Here is a 24,454-nt window from a genome sequence, read left to right as displayed (position 1 = left end):
AGTTGTATTTTTGGGAGAAGGCTCCATTACTAGCCAATCTACAATATCCTCTGCATTAGGGTATGTTTGGTCTGGCCATTTTGCCAATCCATCCAATTGTGCAGTGTGTGGGCCAGCAAACAAATTAAGCACATTTCAGATTGCAGCTGCCTTAAATTTAAGAAATTGGTCCTGGAAGGTGCTTTTTTTAAAATTATGACTCTAATTAGATATTGCATAGCTTCAACCTAAAACCAACCAAATACAATAAAGGGTTAATACTGCCAACTGAGAGGTGTGAAAAAAATAAGCACATTCTATATTTCATCCCTTAGTTCCTGTAATCTCAAAAAGTGTAACAGCCTACACAATAAAACCGTCTCAGTTTATCAGAGATTATGATCACAGCCAAGAAATGAGCCACCTGCGAGAGTGAGGAAACTGGAAACAAACAGAAATATCATTCTATATTTAGGAGGGTCACTCCAAAATAAGGTCAGGACTAAAATTGATGCACTAAATCAGGACAGTTGAGAGGTATGTTATCGGTATATACAGATATCCTGCAGTTGCATCTTTATAGTTATAGTTATTGGCCAGATCCACGACGGTTTGAGTCATTATGTAACAACTTTGACTTTCTAGTTGGGTCATGAAGCACCCATTTTTCAGGTGTTATGTGACCTACTAATGCCCCAAAATATTGGGCAAGAAGCATGCCGAAAGTACATATTGGTAAGGACAAACAAGAGATGTCCTTTGCCTATACCTGACATTGGCATTAAGCCCTTTACATATGCAAATAAGGGGCTTAATGCCTTCTCGAGGTTCCTACTCCAAGACTAATTTGCCGCAAAGGTGGGCACTCTTGAATTTCTAAGCCTGTAAGTTTGTTGCTCACCTTTTTGCATGGGTTGACAGGTGCACAGGATTTTCTACCATCTCCGTGGTATCCAGGGAGACAATTACAGGCGACCTAGAATGAGGGACACATTAAAAAAAAACATGAACGGTATTATTAGAAATATCTGTGTGGGTGGGGTCTGGTATTTTGTGTAGTTCACTCACAATCAGAGAATCACAAGCTGGAGTCTCAGGGTTACATTTTTTCTGAGCCCATTGGCCGGATCTGGAAACGTCTGATACTGTTTTGTTTGTGAAGACTGATGTGAGGAATTAATTTAACACAGTTGTCATATCTTTCATAATGTGTACGCCTAGCTTAACCCTTAAAAGATCCAGCTTCTCTGTGAGTTCAATTTACTTCATCCATTGCTAAAATGCTGATTTTGATTCTCATCTTTCTGCTATTGACAATCCAGTTTCCGATGCTGCTCATCACTTTTAAAATGCTTGCTCAGAAGTACAATAATGCTGCAAAACAATGGCATAAAACTGTAAAGAGAAAAGCTAAATAAATTAGAACAGCTAGAAATCCCTGCACAAAATCTTGGCTTACCTGATTTGGTCCTGTTTTAGTGCATTCTGCTTTTTCATGACAACCTCCATTTGCTTCTGTACAGCCATCGATTTCTGATTTGGAATAAAAAACAATAATGTGAACTATTAGGTGACAAAGTGTAGGTATAATTAGCAATATCTTCCTACAGTCACTTCTTTTTTTCCCCATTGAATTAACTTAAACTGAATTACCAACTAAACAAGTTCAGCTTTCAACAGAACTGCAATGTCACCTGACCAGATTCATGATCTTGTACTGATGTGCTTCCACTAAACATCATTTCAATGGGAGGTTTCTATTTCAAACAAACCAATGGAGCTGTGATGGGATCTCCACTGTCACCAATTGTCACCAGCATTTTCATGGAAGATTTCAAACAAGCAGCACTTCAATCGACTATTTTTCAACCTAATCTCTGGCTCCAATATAGAATCATAGAGTCATAGAGTTTTACAGCACAGAAACCGGCCCTTCGGCACAACGCGCCTGCGCCAACCATCAAGCACCCGTCCTAACTAATCCCATTTCCCCGTACTTGGCCTGTAGCTTTAGATTAGATTAGAGATACAGCACTGAAACAGGCCCTTCGGCCCACCGAGTCTGTGCCGAACATCAACCACCCATTTATACTAATCCTACACTAATCCCATATTCCTACCAAACATCCCCACCTGTCCCTATATTTCCCTACCACCTACCTATACTAGTGACAATTTATAATGGCCAATTTACCTATCAACCTGCAAGTCTTTTGGCTTGTGGGAGGAAACCGGAGCACCCGGAGAAAACCCACGCAGACACAGGGAGAACTTGCAAACTCCACACAGGCAGAACCCGGAATCGAACCCAGGTCCCTGGAGCTGTGAGGCTACGGTGCTAACCACTGCGCCACTGTGCCGCCCCTTTGTATGTCATGGCACTTTTGTCATATGGTAACATGATAGGAGAGCCTTTCATAGTTTTCTACAATATCTTAATAAACAACATCCAAACATCAATCTCACCATGGAGACTAAACAACAACTTTCAATATCATTCCTTGATATTCTCATTGCCAATACAGAATACCAAGTCTACAGTAAGCCAACTCATACTGACAGATACCTGAAACTACCATTCTTTTCATCATCCCTCCACTCTTCAGTCGGTCTCCAACCACCCTCATCAGAAGAACCTACTCGATTAGCGACAAGAAACATCTACAACAAGAACTGAACCATATCAAGTTTACACTTCAACTCAGTGGATTTCCTTCCCACAAGTTCAACACATGGCCATGTGTTACTCGCACTGTAGCAACGAACTCAACCAAGACAAGAGTCAGCCTCCCATACATCAGCTCCACCTCGCACAGTCTACAAAACCTATTCAAGTCAGCGGACATAGAAGTCCGGCACAAGTCATCCAAGAAGCTCCATGCCATCCTTCATACCCAGAAAGACAAGAAATAATCTCACAACAAGCCAGGAGCTTACAGCATATCATCCGACTGCGGACTTATCTACATTGTAAAAACAGGCTGCAGCCTACACACTAGACTCAAGGAACACCAAGCCTGCTTTAATCACAGTGAATAGGACAAGTCAGCTATCGTCAAGCACGCTCAACTTAACAACTACTGCATCGAATTGTCCAATTCTAAACTCATCTTATCCATTATGCACTGGCGTACAAGATGTGTCAAGGAGGGTATGGGGATCTATCAATACCACACTGTCAAAGAACAAAGAACAGTACAGCACAGGAACAGGCCATTCGGCCCTCCAAGCCTGCGCCGATCTTGATGCCTGTCGAAACTAAAACCTTCTGCACTTCTGGGGTCCGTATCCCTCTATTCCCATCCTATTCATGTATTTGTCAAGATGCCTCTTAAACGTCGCTATCGTACCTGCTTCCACCACCTCCCCCGACAGCAAGTTCCAGGCACTCACCAACCTCTGTGTAAAGAACTTGCCTCGCACATCCCCTCTAAACTTTGACCCTCGCACCTTAAACCAATGTCCCCTAGTAACTGACTCTTCCACCCTGGGAAAAAGCTTCTGACTATCCACTCTGTCCATGCCACTCATAACTTTGTAAACCTCTATCATGTCGCCCCTCCACCTCCGTCGTTCCAGTGAAAACAATTCGAGTTTATCCGACCTCTCCTCATAGCTAATGCCCTCCAGACCAGGCAACATCCTGGTAAACCTCTTCTGTACCCTCTCCAAAGCCTCCATGTCCTTCTGGTCGTGTGGCAACCAGAATTGCACGCAATATTCTAACTGTGGCCTAAGAAAGGCTCTGTGCAGCTGCAGCATGACTTGCCAATTTTTATACTCTATGCCCCGACCGATGAAGGCAAGCATGCCGTATGCCTTCTTGACTACCTTATCCACATGTGTTGCCACTTTCAGTGACCCGAGGACCTGTACACCCAGATCTCTCTGCCTGTCAATACTCCTAAGGGTTCTGCCATTTACTGTATACTTCCCACCTGCATTAGATCTTCCAAAATGCATTACCTCACATTTGTCCAGATTTTTCCCAGGGTGCCATCTTGTTGCCCACTCATTTAACCTGTCTATATCTCTTTGCAGCCTCACTGCATCCTCAACCCTCTGGGGTAGAGCTTACCTTTCCACCTACCTTTGTATCATCAGCAAAGTTAGATACATTACTCTCTATCTCTTCATCTAACTCATTACTATAGATTGTAAATAGCTGAGGCCCCAGCACTGATCCTTGCAGCACCCCACTATTTACTGACTGCCAACTTGTAAATGCCTCATTTATGCATAGTCGTTGCTTCCTGTCAGTTAACCAATCCTCTATCCATGCTAATATATTCCCCCAACTCCATGAGCCCTTATCTTGCCTATTAACCTTTTGTGTGGCACCTTATCGAATGTCTTTTGGAAATCCAGGTATACTATATCTTCTGGCTTTCCCAACCAATTAGAGCGAGCAGGTGTGATGACGAGCCGCATCAGTCTAGTTCAGCTCCAATATTTAAAGTGATCTGTGAGGGTCAAAATTGAAGCATTGCAGATATGTTTTGACAGAGCCAGAAACTGCACAGGTGGAGTCTCAACATGGCAAGACAGCACCCATACTTCAGTGATGCGTCTCTGGAAATAGTGCTGCTGGCTGTAAGAGCCCTCAGGGAGATTATGTTCCCTGCAGACAGGAGGAAAATGGCAGTCTCAGAACAAGCTGGCATGACTGTAAGTGACAGAGAAGGTCAGCAGCAGGAGTGTGTTGCCTTGCTCCTGGATACAGTGTCGCAAGAGGTTTTGTGACCCGATCAGGGCAGGAAAGGTAAGTGGCATGGCACATTCAAGTACAAACCCCCTCACTCTGTCTTTCCCAGCTTTCTCCTGCACATCAGTCCTCAGACCAACCCATCCCTCTCTGAGGCACCTCCTCACATTCACATCTGACCGGCCATCGCTAACTTCCACTGCCATCAAATAGCAATGTCACACCCACCCCTCACAGTGACCATCCACAAATGTTGTCTTTGCATCTGCTCAAAACATTCGACAGCTCACACTCGTGGGTCTCTGCTTTCTCTCCTTGCAGAAGAAAGCACAGAACACCAGGCAGAGGCAGAGACCTGGAGGTGGCCTTCCTGTCATGTCCACCGTTTCAGCTACTGGGGAAGAGCGAATGGAGATAGCAAGGTCTCGGCATGCACGGCTAATGGCGATGGCGAGATGGGGGTCTCCCAGCTACCTGGTGACAGAATTAAATATCACACAAGCACATGGCATACAACAACCACTCATGTTGACTAGATGTCTGCAACCAGTGAAATATGATGATCTATACAATGATGACTTAAAACTCTCTCACCTTGTCAGTTCTAATTTATGGCTTTCATCCCCCATAGACCCTTCAAGTGTCCCTCAAGAGGTGGTCTGAGAGGAGGATGAAACCTCCTCAGAGGAGGCCACTCACTCTGAGGATGCATCAACACAGGATTCATGCACACCCTTCACCAGTTCAGATATACACAGCCCCTCAGTGGGGCTGCCAAGACAGGTAGTTGGGTTGTCACATGGTGAAGTGCACATCACTTGAGCAGGAGCACGTGATGGAGACAGGTACAGCAGTGGAGAAGTCCCTGTCAGAGGGCACAGGACCCTCCAAGCACTGTTCAGCCAGATGCAGGTAGAGAGCCTCTGGGGACATCGATGAAGAGGATGATTCTGGAGCAGCAGCAGAAAATATGTGAGGTGCCATCAGCCTTTCTAGCCACACTGCGCACCATTGGAGAGAGATTGGAGGAGTCTGTCTCTAGCATGATGCCATGATGTCTCAGGCTTTTGCTCTAATGTTTACGTCCATGGAAAAAGTAAAAGAGTAGCTACCTGCATGAAGCATCAGGCACGGCTGGTAGCCAAATGCATGCTGCCCCTCACCAATGGCCTGCACACTCAGACTGCCACCTTATTGAGCATTGAGGAAAACACGCCTTGGCTGTTTGGTGCCTCACAGATGTCATGGGTTTTGTTTTGCTATCTTAAGCAACACAATGAGGTGCATGGATTCCAGTTGGTTGAAGATCTCTAGAAGGTTTATTGACAGCTAAACTAGTATATACAATACAGAGCAAACTATTGACAGAAACTTTGTCTAGGGTGTTACAGTTGCAGAGTGACTATGGCTTCTAGTTACATGACCATCCTCAAGATGATCATACAACAACAGAAATGCAGCAAAGTGCTCTCCAGGTCTTGGCTAGCAGGGTGGGCCTTGAAAGGGAAGATGGAGAAAGGGCACATGCGAGTGGGACTCTGCTAAAAGAGCTTCCACTCCTGAGCCCTTTCCACCCACCTCAGTCAGTGCCCCACATTCTACCTCCTGTCTCAGTGATGGAGTCTGCCCCTGTACAGGTACAGATAAGGCAGTCTTTGGTGGGGCCCTCACAGCTCAGAGGACCTCGGCCAAGAATATCTAAGCAGTTAGAGCAGGGACATGAGCAGCCTGCCTCTAGCTCTGCTGAAGCCACAGGGGTAGCAGCACATAGGAGTAGTAGAAAAAAAAGGACAGAAAGGACTTGTAATTGCACAAGGATATTCATTTGGGTGTTTAATACTGTGTTATATCGTCACATTTTTGTTACATGTTTATGAACCATAAAATTTATTTCAAAGCTGTTAGTGTTGTTGCTGCTCCTTCTGTTCCTGATCTGGAGTCTCCCATAAGCAGCTCCCATGTTGATCTAAAGGTTGACAGCAGGGAAGTGCTGTTCAAAGGCAAAAAGCTCCAAGGTTTGGAGTTTTGAATGACCTCCAAACTATTGGAAATCACCTCTAAAGCAGTGAAAGCACACTCTTAGAACAAGTCCTGTGAGCAAAGGTCTTTCACTTAGGCAAGGAAACAAGTATGACATCTTACTATTTAAAGGCTTTTTTGCCTGTCAATTGCTCAGGCCTATCACTTACACTGTCTTCTCACCTTGTTTTTCCTGGCGAGTTCAGTGAAGCTCAGAAAATCCACGGGCACAGAGGTAAATTCTGGATTAACATAGCAACTATTGATCAATTAACATATTTAAATAGCTGGCTCCACCAGACCTATGTGACCTTTCCTGCACTCTAAAGGTGGAAGTCGGAGGGACCCTGCGGGCTTCCTGACACACTGGCATTTCCAGCTGTTTTAACTTGCCACCCACACAGAAACCCACCCACACTGACAGGTTAAAATTCCCCCAATATATCTTACAACTGACTTGAAGTAAAAGTATTAGGAACCTTACTGATACTGAAAGATATAGGCCTCACAGATAAAAAAGGAAAAATTAGATACGGCAGGAAAACAGGCACGGAGATCAAGATGCATGATTAACTGACGTCTGTTTGTAGGAATGCAGGCAACATGCAAACTTTGTGCTGGTTGCCTCTTGCCTTCCTCCTGCTCCTCCTCTTCCTCAGTTGCCCACTGTATCCCTAGAGCCAAGGGCTGTGTCCTCATGATGGTGAGGTTGTGCAGGATGCGGCAGACCACGACAAAGCAGGAGACCCGCTCTGGCGAGTCTGGAGGGCTCCTCCAGAGTGATCCAAGCAACAGAACCATTGCTTCAGCACCCGAATGGTCTGCCTGATGATGATTCATGTGGTAGCATGGCTATCATTGTACGCAGGCTGGCCACATGTGGTTGGGTTGTAGAGCAGAGTCAGGAGCCAGGTGTTAGGCAGATAGCCTCTGCTTTGATGTGGTAGCTCAAATACTGAGGGAATAGCAGACTGGTGCAGAATGAAAGCATCATGACTGCTGCCAGGATGGTGGGCATTCACCAACATGATGTGCTGATCACACATCAACTGCACATTCAGTGAGTGGTAACTTTGCAGTTTCGATATATCAGCATTTAGACACGGTGCCCACAAAGCCATGTGTGTGCAGTCAATGGCACTCTGCACCATGGTGAAGGCTGCTATCCTGGCAAAGCCATGTGCACACTCCGCCTACTTCTCTCTGGTCAAAGAGAAGACAATCAACTCCCCTCTCTTGGCATAAAGAATATCAGTCATATCTCTGACACAGTCGTGGACGGCGCACTGGGAGATGTTACAGATGTCGCCTGCTCCAGCCTGAAATGATCCCAACGCAAAGAAATTCAGGGCCGCGGTCACCTTCCTAGCCACTGGCAGCGCCATCCTTGCCCTGCTCTAAGGCTGCAGGTCTGATTACAAGAGATGCCAGAATTCCATGAGCACCTCCTTCATAAAGTGCAGATGATGCGCACACTAGTCCTGGCTCAGGAAGAGATAATAGAAATGCTCCCGGAAGATCCTAGGTGGATAAGACCTCCTGTTGAGGGCCCTCCTCCCCGTCCGTGAGCAGCTTGTCCTCTTCCTTTGCTGCCTCTACTCCATCTCCCTCTCATGTTGCAGCCCAATGGGGATGATAACTGTAGCACCCATGACTGAGAGCAAATAGTCTGACCATAATCCTTGAAACCATAGACAAGGCTTTCTCCACGTGCACCACCACTCACGGTCGACTTCAGCAATTTCAACCAACTCTGCAAACCACCAAACACTTCTCCCAACTCAAATGGAACCAATAAAAATTAATCAGAGACTAACCTGCAAGTTGTTGATGACCCCTTTAAATAGAGCTGGTTGGGGGTGGTCCTTCCTGCGGCTGAATGCATGTTCAGATGTGTGTGTTTAAGAGAGAGCATTAGCTGGAGTGACAAGGTCGAAAATGGCAGCGCTAGAGGGACATCAGTGTTACACATTGTGTGATGTCACAATCTGCCTACTCTGCATACCGTCGGCACATGCTCCTAATGGCTGCATTAACGCCCTCAATAAGATAACGTCTGGTGCGGGCTGTGCGGAAGTGTGCACGTGCTGGGTGGATGCCTTTTTGGTATCAAAGCAACGCCTTTAGTATCGAAACTAGCGCTGCTATTGAGCCCAACCACTTTACAAACTTCCTTAAAGTGCAAGAACATTTTTTGGTATCAAAGCAATGCCCTTAGTGCCACGCTATGGAGCCCAGCCTTAAAGTGCACGAACATTTTTTTGTTCCTCCCTCCCCAAAAACACACACTTCCAGTTACTTGCACTATAAAATATTAATATGCTTGTTCTACCTGCCAAGGTGGATCGGTAAGACTCACTTTAGATACAAGTACTTAATTAATATGTTTAATTAGCAGCTCCTGCAGCTGCAAATTGTATCGCACTGTCAAAAAGAAGTTTTCCCCACTATCTGGTCCCCAGTGATCTGATTGACCATGTGGTAATTAGCCATGGTCTGGGCTGGCTAACTGACAGCAGACAGCTGGCATATGGTTGGTGCTGCTCAGCCTGATAAGACAGGAGCTTCTGCTACTACTCCTGCTCATGCTTTCCAAGTGAGGCTGCCTATGTTCTCTAGATTGTGGAGTTTTGTACTGCACATCCAGGGAACTGAGCTGAAATTGCCCAAATATATTTCTCATGGACCTTTGAAAAATAAGGAAACGTTCGTTTGAAACCTGGATTTGAACCTGCTTAAATCTCAGAAGTGTTTAACACACCAGTCACACAGTTCCTGGGGAATTGTTTTAAAAAACACTATCACCTTTGTAACAGATTGTCCTCAACTCCACACTTTAAAAATGCCCCTTAAAATATCAGGAAATACTCTCAGATTGGGAAAACTCTTAATTCAATTTAGGTGAATTGGGGTTTAAGATTAAGTCCTGAACATGAACAGATAAGCCTCCAGTAGAGTGTCAGGGAATCAGTATTAGGTTTGCAACAGGAACCAATGAATCAGAGGGTGAGTTCAGCAAAAGCTTCACTAGACAGGAAGCTAAGATCATGAATAAGGCTTGTAACATTACAACTGCAAGCACAGCCCTGACTGAACTTGCCCTCAGAATTAAAGTCCTCCATCAGCCTGGCAGGACAGCAGGCAATACAACCACCCAGACAGCTTGGTAATTAAACACACAAAGCTTGAAACACAAGGTCACCAGGATTCAGAATGCTTACCACCCAGGGAGCTGACAGCCACTAATCACTGAACATATCCATCCGGTGACCACCGGCCCCCCCTCACCCCACCCCCACCACTACCATCATTCAGGCATGTTGTAAGTGATTTAGAACATTTTAAACAGTACTTTTCCTCTTTTGCTAGCATCTGGCCAGCATGCTGGAGCACAGCTGACCTAGTTTAAGCAGCAAGTGAGAGACATACTTAACCAAACTTGTATACCATAATCCACAGACCCATAGCAGTGCAATTGATTGCTATCGGATTCTGACTCAACGGGCAACCTCAGCAGTAGACATTTAATACTATAATTACTCCTCAGAATCAGTCGCGATAGCTATCCATAAGCATTTTGTGTGGCTCACTTGCTGACCGACTGCACCACATACAATATACCTTATATTCTTTCTATGCTTATTATGCACAGCCATTGGATAGATTTTCAACTTGTCACCAGGCCCAATATAGAAGCCACCCAATTTTTGAGGGCAGCTTATCCCCAACATCAGTTTTACGCCAAGCAGCCTGTTAAAAAATCTACCCCACTGTGTTGTAAATAACAAACACTAGGAACAGTATTATAACTAGAAATAATATATATTGTTATGGCTGCAGCAATGGAAGCCAGTCTAACTACTGAGAAAGTCTTAGTACATCATATAATGTAGGGTTAGAAAATCTAATTACCGGGCAGAATGCAGGAGAACATACGCGTGTTCCTTTATTTAATTCTTTATCCAAAGCATTTAGAGCCAAAATTAGATTTAAATTAAGCAGAAGCAGCTGAATTCAGACAAATCTGCTTGGCACATTGTCTGACTTTGGTCCTCACCTAAACAGATGAGCCCATCCCCAGTGTAACCATCATGGCAGGTACATGTTCTCTCTCCTGCAGAAACTTTGGTGCAGTTGGAGTACACTGAACAGCCACCATTGTTAACCTCACAGGCGTTGATTTCTGTAAACAGAAAAATGGTGGTTAACGTGGATTGTAACTTCTTCCTCTGAACCATCTAATTTTTAGACATGGGAAATAAAACCACTTTTTGCAGCTTCTGTTATCTCAAATTAAAATAGGATTCCAGTGAATAACACCAGACTAATGTGGCATTTCGTTCCATGGTGTATCATTCTATTTAGTAATATGCCACTTATCTGCTGGTTTCACAATCAAAGAGGATATGACAATTTTTCGTTACTGTGTAATGAAATATTAATCTGGAGAGAGAGAGATTCAGAGAGAATGGCAGACATATCTTGAGTATCAATACCACTGACCCAGATGCAGATTAGGCTTTTTGGCACAGGTTTCCTTCAAACCTACAGCCCACTGGTCGATGATTGAATCCAAATCCAAATGAATGAAAACTGATAGTTGTACTACTAATAGGTAATATACCAATTCTTTGCCATTGTATTAGAAAATGATCGGAACTTTCAGTTCCATGGCTCAGTCAGCTATTGCTCAATGGTAGCACTCTCGCCTTTGAGTCAGGAGGTAGTGATTTCATAATCCTACTCCACAAAATTGAGCACAAAATCTTGGCTGACATTCCAATGCAGAACTGAGGGAGTGCTGAACTGTCAGAGGTGCCATCTTTTGGATGAGATGTTAAACAGTGGCCCAGTCTGCCCTCTCAGGTGGACGAGCAAGATCCCATGGCACCATTTCGAAGAAGAGCAGGGGAGCGCTCCCTGGTGTCCAGACTAATATTTATCTCTCAATCAACGGCATTAAAAATAAAGGTAGATTATCTGATCATTATCACATTGCTGTCTGTGGGATCTCACACAAATTGGCTGCAGCATTTATAAAATTACAATAGTGACTACATTTCAAAAAGTACTTTATTGGCTTTAAAGCACTTTGGGATGTCCTGAGGTCATGAAAGGTGCTATATAAATACAAGTCTTACTTGCTTTCTTTTTTCATGAGCAGTTTGTTGTGAAAAGCCAATTGCACAACTGTTATATGCAGCATGAACTTCATAGCAGTTTTTAAAAAACATATTTTTTATTACCAATTAAAAAATTCTTTGGCTCCTCAATAGATCAGTGGGTAAATGTTTTAGTGTGGTACTAAGCTACACAAAACAGGAAGGCCCCTGGTTCAATCCCTGGTTCACAATGAGTTAACTGGTCTCAAATGAGGAACTACTAACTTCGGGAAAAATAGTCAAGGGTCCTACACCTAATTGCCATCCAGACACCCTTGCTGGAAAGTGTCAATGTGTGCACGCTGAGCAGTGACGGGATGTGGTTCAGCTGTGATGCCTCTCAACGTTAAACACCGTACCAACACTCACTTGAGTGAACTATTGGAGGATAGCCAATTTTGTGGAGTGTCAGGCAGACTTTGGAAAAGGAGAGGAGAAAACCAGATGACATCATAAATGTGTTCGATCAAACGTGGCCAGTGAGACTTTGACATTGCCTTGCTTATCATCTCATTTCATTTATCTTCAAATAGAGATATGGTACCTCTTCTTGGAAATCATTTTACCATGGAATCATTGCCTTTCAAAGATACTGTCTTACAGGCCCCCACCTGCCAAGCCTGAGGCATATTAATTTCACCATTTGGACATTAAATTTCAAACTGTTGTTGAAGTGAAGAAAAGATTTGCTTTAAAAAATTGCCAGAACTTGGCTGGAAAGACATTTGCATATTAACAGACAGTGCTTGGAAAGGACAAAGGACCATTCCCTGATACATTCAACCCACAATGGACTTTTCATCACCAGACGTTGAAGGTGGGGGAGCATTCCAGGTTGACTGCTAAGATGGCCAAATACACAAACGGACATGGTCAAACCAGCTAGTCACATGACTAACCTGCTGGGTGTTTTGAATCTGTACAAACAGTTTGGGGAAAAAAGCAGAATGCTCCTGGACTGAGAAGATCTCTCCAGGCTGGATCACCACATCCTCTCCTGTCTGCCTGCTCCCATCTCTTTCTCACAAATTCTTCAAATTCACTGAAGGTACATGAACCCCAAGAGAGAAAAGTCTCCTACAGCAGACAAGGTTTAAGAAGAATACTGGACCCCAACAAAACGCAAGATCTACCTACAATCAAGGACTCTACAGTGAGCTCGAAGACCCGTAACAAAAACTATTCAGGTATTGCCTCAAACTTTTACACTTTATTTCTTCTGCTCTTTTCTGTCTCTATTTGCATGTGTGCATCGCATAAGCATGCTAGTGTGGATGCGTTGTGTATCTGTAGGCGTCAACCGAATTAGAGTTTAAGTTTAATAAATTTCAACTTTTTTTCTTTAAACCCATGAAAACCTGTTTGAGCTGGTTTCTTTTCCTTATAATTGGAAAGTGGTGAACAAGGATTCACCAAGGGGGAGCTAAAAACAGTGTTTTTAAAATTAAACCCTATTACTTTAAGAGCAGGTGAAGGCTGAGAAGGACCCCTAGACACATTTCTCACCTGGTCGTAACAATACCTTAACTGTGAATGGACACAGTTGGTAATGCCAGCAGAATCTTAGGACGAGACTGTCGTAGGTTTTTGCAGATGCTAAGTTTCCTCAAAAACACCTCAAGTACTGTGATGTTGCTCTTTTCAGTCCTCCCAATATTTATCCCTCACGCAACATCACTAAAACTGATTATCAGGTCATTATCACATTGCTATTTGCAGGAACTGCCAGGTGCAAACTGCTTTTCCTTCATTACAACAGCGACTACATTCCAGAAAGGACTTCACTGGCTGCAAAATACTTTGGGATGGCCTGAAGTTATGAAAGATGCTATATAAATTCAGCACATTTCTTTTAAGCGCTTTCCCTGTTTGGATTTATACACAAGTGAGATTCCCTTCAACACATTAGAGCAGATACATTGTTTAGTAATACCTGAGCAGTAAGTTCCATTTCCAGTGTAGCCAGCAGAACAGAAGCAGGAGACCAGAGAGTCAGGTGACCCTAGAAGGCAACTAAAACACACAGATACTCAGCTTGTTTTGTTTTTATTGTCAGTTTCCACATGCTACTTTATTTATTGCTTTTCACCACTGGATGGCAAGGATTTTATAGACATATTTTGGAATGCTGCATTGTGTTCCCATGGTTCTGAACTGGAACATGCACTGTGTGTGGTAGATACCCAGGAAATGTAACCCATAATATGCCCATATGTTTCTTCCATCAGCATGATGTGATGCAAACATTTTAAGCATGTTACCTCACTGCTACCTCTGCAATGGATTAGCAATGGCATGAGTTATAAACTTGGGCCCCATTCTAACTTGCACACAAATAATAACACTGGAGTTGTAGTCATTTGCATTATCCCACAAGACCCGAACTATAAGAAAAACTGAAATTAGGTTTGTTTCACTTACTTGGCATTGGGGTGGCAAGTGCCATTACAGTGATCATTTACAATTTCTGAAAAAGAGAAATACTGGAACATTAGATCATAATTCATTTTGCTTCTGCAAAGTGAGGGGAAATTTATAGATCCGCATATTAACCTAATTCTGTCTTTAAAGTGTCACAAGTTTCTATTAAATAGGGATGTAATTTGGAATTTTACATTTGCTTTCATCCAAAGCTTCCATAAAGAGAATGGAAAAAGTATTCTGTTTTACAGACCCCAAGCGTTATATAACTACAGAATTGATAAATATAGTGTTGTTATCATTTTAATTGGCACAAAAGTTCCCACAATATAAAATGAAAATTATTTTATATGAAGAAACAAATCTGAAGGTTTCACAAATATGATGAGAACAATAGCAAAAACAGCACAATAAATATAACAATGAATAGTTTACTATGGAAATGAGTCAGTCATTGAGTAACAATCCCTGCAGCGATTAAACATTAATCCTTAGGACAACACAACACATTGGGGAATATTCTCAATGGAAGATCCCTGTAATCTAAGAAAAATCCAAAACAAAAAAGGTATGAGGTCACAACAGGTCTGAATAAGAAGATAACAAATTGACATGCACAAAGTAGATGTCCCAACCAAATGGGTTGGGGTCCAAAATGAAAAGTCTTAATCTTCCAGTGATAGTAATGTTGAGCATCACTGTCAGGCAGCAAGACAAGTGTGTTTAAAACAACCATTTAAAACACAGCAAGGACTTCACATGCTACCATGTCCAAACACCTTACCAAACCAGAATTATTCTTTTCAGATAAGAATATTGCAAAATATAGTTAGAAACTATATTCTATTTAATATACTTACTTTCTTAGGTTTGAGGTTTAATCTAATATTCCACTTACCAATATCACAATTTGTGCCTTTCCACCCTTTGAAACAGTCACATGTTCCATCACCAGCTAGTCCATCTTTGCATTTCCCATTTACACACATGCATTCTAAACACAGACAAACAAGCATGTGGTTAATCGGATTGTAAAATGGTAAAAGGAAAAAAACATGCAGATGGAGATTGACAATCCAAGACAGGATCCTGATTTTGGCTTTACTGTTAGAAGAAGCATTGAGCAGACATCAGATACTTTCTTACAGGATTATAAGAAAGAATTGGGACAAGCCATCTTGCAGCTCCCTCGTGTACCTCCTAGTAACCACTTATAGAGTGGTATTAATAAGCGCGTGTTTGTAAGTCACCTGCCTATCCCCGGAAAAGGGACTAGTACATGGTGGAGGGAGAACTAAAAAGAGATGAAAATATCAATAACCAAAATCACAAAATCAGCCGCTAACACCTTTAGTGCAATATTATGTGCAAGGTTAATGCAAAAATATATACCAGTTAGTATAAAACAAATACAAGGTATATTTTACAAACACTTCTGTGCAGTGGTAAAATGTTACCACAATAAATGGAAATGGCTGATCATAGTACATTGCCTAAACTTGAATGGGTACCAGTGGTTTCTCCTTTAAGCTAAATAGAAACGTTTTTGCTCAAAATTGTCTTCCAAGATAACCCACTGGACATTGTAGCCTTGTCTAACAGTGAGAGGTCAAACAATATGGAAACATTCCTATTAAATTCAAATTTCTAGCCCAAAGCTAGAAATAAAATAGAAGTACAACAGAAATGAAATAATACAAAAAATAGTAACAACACATGCATTTCTGTGAAACTTCGTGCCCATTAAGGTGAGAATATACCATGTTACCTATTGATGATGATAGCATTACGCACTCATAGATCAGGAATAGCACAAGTTACAATACTCATATGTACATATTGTAAGCCTTGCATCAAAAGATACATCTTATGAAATTGATAATTTTATCTACTGTACTAATCCATTCATAGTTTAAGGTCTGTACAAATCCATACCCAGTTCACAATGTGTTCCGTATCTACCAGCCTCACAAGATTCACAGGCAGTGCCTTGAAATCCTTCATGACACAGGCACTCGCCAGTTCCATTAATACTATCCTGACAGATGCCGTAATTGGAGCACCAAGCATCTGGCTTGCCAGGGCACATCTGGCACTTTGGTCCAAAGTATCCAAAACAGCATTCTAAAGTCTAAAATAACCAAAAAGAGTAATGAGGTGCTGTATCAGGAATAGTAGGCAAAATGGTTGCTTGAAAAAGAGTACAATCAGATTATATTTTGAATCTTGCATTTATGAAGGACAAATGAAAGCTTGCCCATAAAATATTGTATTTACTTGTATGCGTGAAGCTAGACTAGTGGAACTAAAATGGAATTTAGTGGGGAGCCAATGAGCATTCTGTTTATTGCATTCAGAATATTCTTGTGATTTCCTAAGTTTTTCTACAGTACTTGTTTTATTTTAAAGCCAGAAAAGTGGAAGAAACTGTTGCCATCTGTCAAACAACACTGTGTGAACATAACAAATACTTGCACAGTTGCCAGGCCAAGCAAGTCAGATAAAATAGTATTTATTTCCTATAGAAAAGAAAGACTCGCGCACACTGAATGGCCTTCCATTTTCCGTTTCCAAAATATGAATTCATTCTGAAGTGTATTTGGTATGTTCTTCCTCTCCTTCACAACTAAGATAGCAGCTTAATTATCATACTGAATGCACATTTTTACAAAGGGACCCAGAACCTCAAGCTTATGAGTTCAGCTTCTGGGAATTCCAGTTGCTTAAACTCAATTATCTTTGTTGTGTGAGTCTTTGTTTTTAGCCCTTTATTAGGTCTCTTGCTGGAGTAGCATATTGAAACAACGTGTTCTGTGTCCAGGGGAATGGTTACTGGCTGGGCCTAAAGCCTGTTTTGGCTGCAAAATTAAAGGTTTCTACGATGTGCCCAGGACTTCTTTCTGAACCAGTACAAAACAAGGAATAAAACAGTGCTGAGTTTACTTTCAGAAAATAAAAATGGCACAATTAGGTAATGTAAGGGTAGGGTAACATTTAGGAAACAGCAACCATATGCATAAATAACCTGTATTTGCATAAATAATCTGGACTCTGATATTGAGAGCACAATATCAAAATGTGGAGATGACATCTGAATGGCCAAATTTGATTGCACACTTGGAACTGTCCCAGGCATCCATGTGTTCTCCAGTAGCCCAAGAGGATTGAGGTTCTGTTTAGACTAGTACTAAGCCATACAGGCTAAAAGGACTCAGGTATGATTCCCATTGCACTCAATTATCTGAAGTCAGCTAGGGATGTGCTTTCTCTAGCTTTTAATTATTATACTGTTCAGACTTAAAGCATGACAGACTCAAAACTTTTTAATATATATACGTATCAATAAAAAAAGAACCAGTGATGCAGAAGGTTGCACTGATTCTTAAATTAATGAAAGTATTAGATTTGGTCCATTGTGGAGGAGTGATTTGAGATAAATTTCAGGGGACATGCATATAATCTTCGTAATCATAGAACTAGTGATAATGTCAGGAGGATTTTCTTTTTAGAGAGGGTTGGCAATCTTTGGAACATGTTATTGACTCCTACAGTGAGTGAAGATTCACTGTAAACCTTTAAAAGGGAACTGGGCAAGTTCGTAACTGTGGTCGACATCACAGCGCGCTAAAGGCAGCAGGGGTATTAGGCAATGTGTCTCCTTGTCACTGTGGTCTCCTGAAACCTTTTTGATCACCACTGGACATCAGAGAAAAATGTTATTTATCTCTGAATTGACCTAGGATTAAATCTTTGTCTTCTTGCTTCTCTGAAGGGAGATTACATGGCTGCTGGTGGGTGGGGAAAGGAGGGCAATTAGCATCATGGCATTAAGTTGCACCACAACAGTATGGAACAGCCTTGATGGGCCAGCTGGTCTTTTCCTCATTGTCATTGTAGTACGGTCTTATATTCCTGATTGGGTTTGTAATGAATGTTCAATGTTAAACCGCAGCAGGGACATTCCAACAGACTAGGGGAGGGACAACAAAAATCAGCCAAGATTCCCACTCTTGATTGCTACCCCTGTAATAGTTGCTGAATACTTGCTTGTAAACATTGGACGAGGACAGGATAGGACTCCACTGTGATGTCCACCACAGTGAAATAGCCAACTGACACACTGGGCAGGATTTTCCCTCCGGGGGCAGGAAACAGAGGTCAGGACTGTTTCCGGGTCATGAACCCATACCTGGGGGATGCAGTCATTCATTATGATTTTTATGGAGGTGCCCCTTAATTGGCCTGGAGACGGGCTTGATGTCCTATTAAGGATGGCGGGTGGGCTCTCAAAGCTGGAGGGCCAATCAAAGGCATTCCAGCTTGAAAGCAGCAGCAGGCTGCAAGAGAGGGTAAGTAAAGGAGGGTGCTTCAAGATGGAGGAATCCTCTCTCCAACTTTTTTAAATCTTAGCTTAAAAAATGGAGCTTGCAGCCAGATCACCACAGTGTGGGGCGGGGGGAGGGCACGGGGGAAATGGGGGAGCCCTACTACAGGAGGATGTTTGGCTGTTCCTGCACCCAGGCAGGCAGGGAGGGTCTGTAGGCCTACTTAGAACACCGGGCTCCCTGCTGCCACTGGGAGGGTGCCTTCAGGCACCTAAACTGGCCCTTACTGCCTGTGGAAACCTGGAGGCCGTGTGGAAAATCCCAGTTGTGTTCCTTTAATTGGTCTCAATAGGCTCTTAATGAGCTGTCAGCTACTTTCCGCGTGTGGATGGGTAGCCCTGCCGTACCCGCACCCCCATCCCACCTCCGCAAAAATGGCCCAGAGGCTGGATGGAGCCAGGGAACTGTCACGCTGGCTGGCAGGGTTATTTTTAGTTCTCGCCCGCGTCAGTTCCCGGCTCTGACTTGGGCTCAGAGTCCTGCCCGCACCCTCACACACAAAGAATTACTACTTGGATGAGTCAGTGCCTCAGGAAGATGGAAGAAAAACTGGGAGGTAAAGAGATAATACTGGTAATATGTAAAAAACATACTTACTATGGTTACTTTTATACAGCTGGGCTTGCAGCCAGAAAGTTTCATATTTTTGCCATTTATAAATTCTTTATAATAGCAGTTGGGTGTTCTGCTTTGGCCAGGAAATTCCTATGCAAAAAATTGAATATTTAACACTTTAATATGGCATACATTATTGATTATGAACTTTTGCAGCTAACAGTACTATATCAAAATAATTACCTTAAAAATATAGTTATATACAACCCTAGCATTTTGCCAAAAAATATAAAGTTATACACAAAATACGTATATATCCAAAAGTGGATGATCCCTCTTGGTCTGTTTCTGAGGTCCCCACCATCACAGATGCCAATCTTCAACTAATTTTTATGTATTTCATGTGACATCAAGCCACTCCCGAAAGCTTCTCCACCATTGGCAAGGGACTGAATTTTATGGTCCCTCAGAGAGAGGTTTGGAGGCAGGGGGGCCTATAGAATTGTGATGGGAGGTGGGGGACGGATGGCCCATTGCCTTCCCATCACACTGCAATGTAGTGGGGGCGGGATAGGCCAACGACGGCATTCCCGCCAGAGGCCAATTGAGGCCCTTAAGTGGCCTATTTCTAGCCACTTAAGGGCCTCCTCCTGCCACCGCTGGGATTTAACCAGTGGTGGGGGGAGCCTCTGCCAAGTGGGGAGGTCGTCCATTAAAATGAGGTGACCCTGCAGGCTTAGGAGTTGGTCCTCCTCCATGGGCAATCTGTAGCCCACGGAGGACCCCCGCCAGCTAACAACTGACCTTATTGGACCCCCCCCATTTACTCAACACCCACCATCACCAGGATCTGCCTGTCTGGCTCCAATGACCCTGCCTCACTTGCCTGGGGTCCGGGGCCCCAGTGCTGAGCCTGAGTCCAAGGCCTCTACAGTGCCGGCAGTGGCCACTGCTCCCAGTGGCGCTGTTGATACTACTGAGCTGCCAGCCCTGTGATTGGCCATTAGCTCTTGGAGGTGGGATCCCCATCGTTAAAGGGATGGGGATCCTGACGCCGGGCTGTTAATTGCCCGGGTGCCGTGGAATTGTGCTGGGAAGACTCCAAATTGCAGAGGTGGGATTCTCCCACCTTTTTGGTCAGGTGCCAGAAACCCTGCTGCATCACAAAATTCAGCCCAGCAGTGCTTTGGAACACTCTCCATTCTCCTGGATGGATGTAGCTGCACCAACACTCAAGAAAGCTTAACACCATCCAAGAAAAAGAAGTCTGCTTGATTGCCACTTCATTCACCAACTTAAACAGCTACTTCCTCCACTACTTGCGTACTGTTCCTCAATGTGTACTGTCATGCTAGGCCTCCACCTGCCAAGAATGAGTCGCATTAATTTTGTCATGAACGTTGATTTTAAACTGTTACTGGAGCGAAGAAAGGACTTGTTAAACAGATCAGCCATGGCTGGAAAAGACATTTGCATATTAACAGACGGTGATTGGAAGGACAAAGGACCATTCCCTGATACATTCAACCCACAATGTACCTTGATTACCAGGTATTGTGTGTAAGAGGAGCATTCCAGAGACTGCTAAGGTGATACAATCCAAGACGTGGTCAGACCAGTTAGTCGCACGACTAACCTGCTGGGCAACCTGGGTTTTTCTGAATTGTACAAACAGTTTGAACTCAGAAAGACTGTTTGCTCCTGGACTGAGACAATCTCTCCTGTCTGCTCCCATCTCTTCCTCACAAGCCTCTGAATCCACTGAAGTCACATGAACCCCAAGAAAGAAAAGTCTCCTACAGCGAACAAAGCTTAAGAAGAATACTGGGCCCCAACGAAAAGCAAGATCTACTTACAATCAAGGACAACATAGTAAGTTCGAAAAATCGTAACAAAAACTCTTCAGATATTGCCTCAAACTTTTCCACTTTATTTTTCTTTTCTTTTCTGTCTCTATTTGCAAGTGTTTATCCCATATGCATGCTGGCATGGGCATGTCGCATATCCGTAAGTGTCAACCAAATTAGAGTTTAAGTTTAATAAATTTCAACCTTTCTTCTTTAAACCTAAGAAAACCTGTTGTGCTGGTTTCTTTTCCTTATAATTGGAAAGTGGTGAGCAAGGATTCACCAAGGGGTAGATAAAAACACGGTGTGTTTAAAATTAAATCCTGTTACGGTAAGACCAGGTGAAGGTTGAGTGGGACCCCTAGACACCTTTCTCACCTGGTCGTAATAGTACTATCTACAGTATGTGCTGCAGGAACTTTCCAAGATTGTCTCTTAGAGTCATGGAGTAATAGAGAAATTTACAGCACAGAAGGAGGCTATTCGGCCCATCAAGTCCTTTCTGGGGATAGATAAGGTTCCAGGAATCCCAATGTGGGTCTACAATGCATTCCAACAACTTCAAACCCAGAAAAATGGGTTGGTGCACAGTCAGAAAGTTTCTCTATGCCCCAAAGAGAAAAATATGAGCCATTAAGTCTCAAGCTTGTGATTTTCTATTTGGATTTGAAACCAGTTGATCAAATAAAATGAAGAAGTAGAAGTGAAAGATAGAAACCTGAGCTGCAGAATGCAATAATAAAGTGGAACTTGGGAAATTGGTGCATTTTAAAAAAAGAATTCAATTGTAAATTACGAAAACTATCAGTTAACTAGAAATGAAATACCAGATCTATCAAAATTTCAGGGACCCAATGACTACGTGAACAACTTCAGCTTCACACCATTCATTTGTATATCAGAATTTTTAAATTGTGCTACCACTTTGCAACATGCTCCCAGACTATCATTCTAAACTTTCACAGTTTAAAATGGATCAATGGACGACCCCCTCATCTCATTTTAACAGCAGCCCGGACCTCAAAAATAGAAGGCCAAGTTTGAGACTTAACAATGCCTGATACTCCTCCTTGCTTGCCTTATTTGCGTGTATTTTCTGCTCTTGGCTGAATTATTGGATGATTCACTACCCAGTAATGAGATATTCCTTCAAACAGAGCAAAAATTGGAGTCCATTTATATTTAAAGCTCCTGCCAGCAAAATCATCCACTGACAGCATTCGCAATAAATAATTTTTGGAAAGTTGGAATTAATCTCTTTCTGAGTTACATTGCACATAGGGCAAACTGCACAAGGGATCACATTGGGAAAGAGGAGTAAAACCAAAGATGGTGCCAGAATTTATACTTACCACTGGGGTTGTTCCTTGAGGACAGATGGGATTATGATCACAGCTGCCACATATTCCCTTAGAAAGAAAAATATTAACTTTGATTTTTATTCAGTTCACATTGGCATGTGATAATACAAACGATATAGTTGAGCCAGTTTGCCAAGTAATGTTATTCTTAGACTAATTTCTCTAGACTGCAAATGAAAATATCCAGATTAAAAATATTTATACAATAGGCTATCTAATCATTCACTCAGTAATTCAAATTAATGGAAAACAATATAAAATGGTTGACAAAAACATTTCACCTGATTGCGATTAGACCTACAAGGCCAGATTTTAACTCGTTCAAAACCGACTCACTTAAAATTGGGCCCATAAAATTCAGGTAAAATCTGACAGTGTTTAATGTGATAAGCATGAAAACAAAAAAGAAAATCAGGACCATTGAATGCTTGAATTAGAATTTTGTATTTAAGTTTATGATAGATTAGGGAATTTTATACAATGATAATAAACAGAATCACAGGAATTTGTTGTCTGGATTCCTTATGCATATGTCTGGAGTTGACCATCTGTCCCAGTGTTACTAACATTTTCTTGAGAACCACAAAAGCCCCAAAGGCCAATTTCCAAAATGTTGCACCACAGAGTGACCGGATGTGGTCCAACACCTGCGATCCTCCACATCACATGCTCCTGATTTCAGCCATACCACTAGGGGTGCTTGCAAACAAGGGACAGAAAAATATAGGATCAACAGTTATATTAGGTAGTTTGATTTTAACAAGGTGCTTTCAGTTGCTGTAAGAAAGCCAGAAGCCTCCTAATAGTATTTCTTCAGCCTCTTTTTCTGGAAAGCAATCAAAAAAGAACAGGGAACAGCAGCGGACCTCAGGTTAATCAGTATCTCACGGCCAGGCAAAACTGTCAATGCAATTCAACAGGCATATGGTGTACCACTGGTCTATCTATATTTGCACTATAAATTTATACATACCTCCATAATTACAGTGTCATTGGTGTCACATCTATTCTTCTGCATTTGAAGAACCTGAGTTGTTCCCAGCAAGATCCCATTTCTTGTCTCAATGTGAAAATCATTTAAAGGGCTGTCATTTACAAAAATCTGGAAAAATGATTGTAGTTTGCATCTTAATGATAATTACAGAAAATCTAAGTTTTTACATGCTGATATACTAAAGTGATTAGGGGTCAGTTAGCTTAGATGGCTAGCATGTAATTCAGAATAACATCAATGGTACGCCTTGAAATCCCATACTAGTTGAGGTAGATCTTGGGGTCTGCCTCCTCGCCTTGTGCCACAGTGATATTAACAGCCTGCGGACAACAAGGATGCTGCACAGAGAGAGAATAAAGTGATTATACCCTTTCATAAATGATTGGACTATACAACTCTTTACTTAGACTTGGAGGATATTTTCCTTTAATAAGGGGGTATGGAAGTGCAGTAGCTGTTACTGGACTCGTAATCAAAAGAATGAGAGTTCAAATGCCATCATGGCAGTTTGTGAATTTGAATTCAGTTAAATAAAAAAAAAAAATTGGAATAAAAAGCTGGTACAGTAATGCTGACCATGAAGCTCCTAGATTGTTGTAAACTCCCAACTGGGAGGCAGTGGTATAATGGTAATGCCACTGAACTAGTAATCCGGAGGCCCTTGCTAATGCCCTGGGGGCACAGGTCCAAATCCCACCACGGCAGCTGGTGAAATTTACATTTAATTCATCAATTCAATGAATTAATAAATATTGGAATTGAAAGCAGGTTTCAGTAATGGTGCCAAGAAGCTATCATCGATTGTCATAAAAACCCATCTGGTTCACTAACGTCCTTCAGTGAAGGAAATCTGCTATCCTTAACAAGTCTGGCCGACATGTGACTCCAGACCCACAGCAATGTGGTTAACTCTTAACTACCCTCTGAAATGGCCCAGCAAGCTACTTGACTGTATCAAGCTACTACATAAAATTCCTTTCTTTAGAACACGGACTGCTTCACCACCACCATTTCATGGGCAGTAAG

The 24,454-nt window shown here is 42.5% G+C and overlaps 1 protein-coding gene across 1 annotated transcript in view; it reads right to left on the bottom strand.

Annotated features, from left to right (window-relative positions):
* The window catches only part of LOC137380165 (stabilin-1-like), a 257,422-nt gene that overhangs the window by 91,322 nt on the left and 141,646 nt on the right, over positions 1-24,454 (bottom strand). Inside the window, exons 35-44 of the mRNA XM_068051908.1 lie at positions 23,408-23,536; positions 22,426-22,482; positions 19,269-19,376; positions 16,222-16,417; positions 15,185-15,280; positions 14,287-14,332; positions 13,799-13,878; positions 10,761-10,886; positions 1,439-1,512; positions 881-955 (exon numbers count right to left, since the gene is read on the bottom strand). Coding sequence (XP_067908009.1) covers positions 881-955; positions 1,439-1,512; positions 10,761-10,886; positions 13,799-13,878; positions 14,287-14,332; positions 15,185-15,280; positions 16,222-16,417; positions 19,269-19,376; positions 22,426-22,482; positions 23,408-23,536 — 987 coding nt within the window. The remainder of the gene's footprint in view (positions 1-880; positions 956-1,438; positions 1,513-10,760; positions 10,887-13,798; positions 13,879-14,286; positions 14,333-15,184; positions 15,281-16,221; positions 16,418-19,268; positions 19,377-22,425; positions 22,483-23,407; positions 23,537-24,454) is intronic.

The sequence above is a fragment of the Heterodontus francisci genome, chromosome 19 (genome assembly GCF_036365525.1).
Source record: "Heterodontus francisci isolate sHetFra1 chromosome 19, sHetFra1.hap1, whole genome shotgun sequence".
NCBI classification, from domain to species: domain Eukaryota; kingdom Metazoa; phylum Chordata; class Chondrichthyes; order Heterodontiformes; family Heterodontidae; genus Heterodontus; species Heterodontus francisci.
Note: the sequence above shows the minus strand (reverse complement) of the source record. Positions and strands in the feature narration are given on the sequence as shown.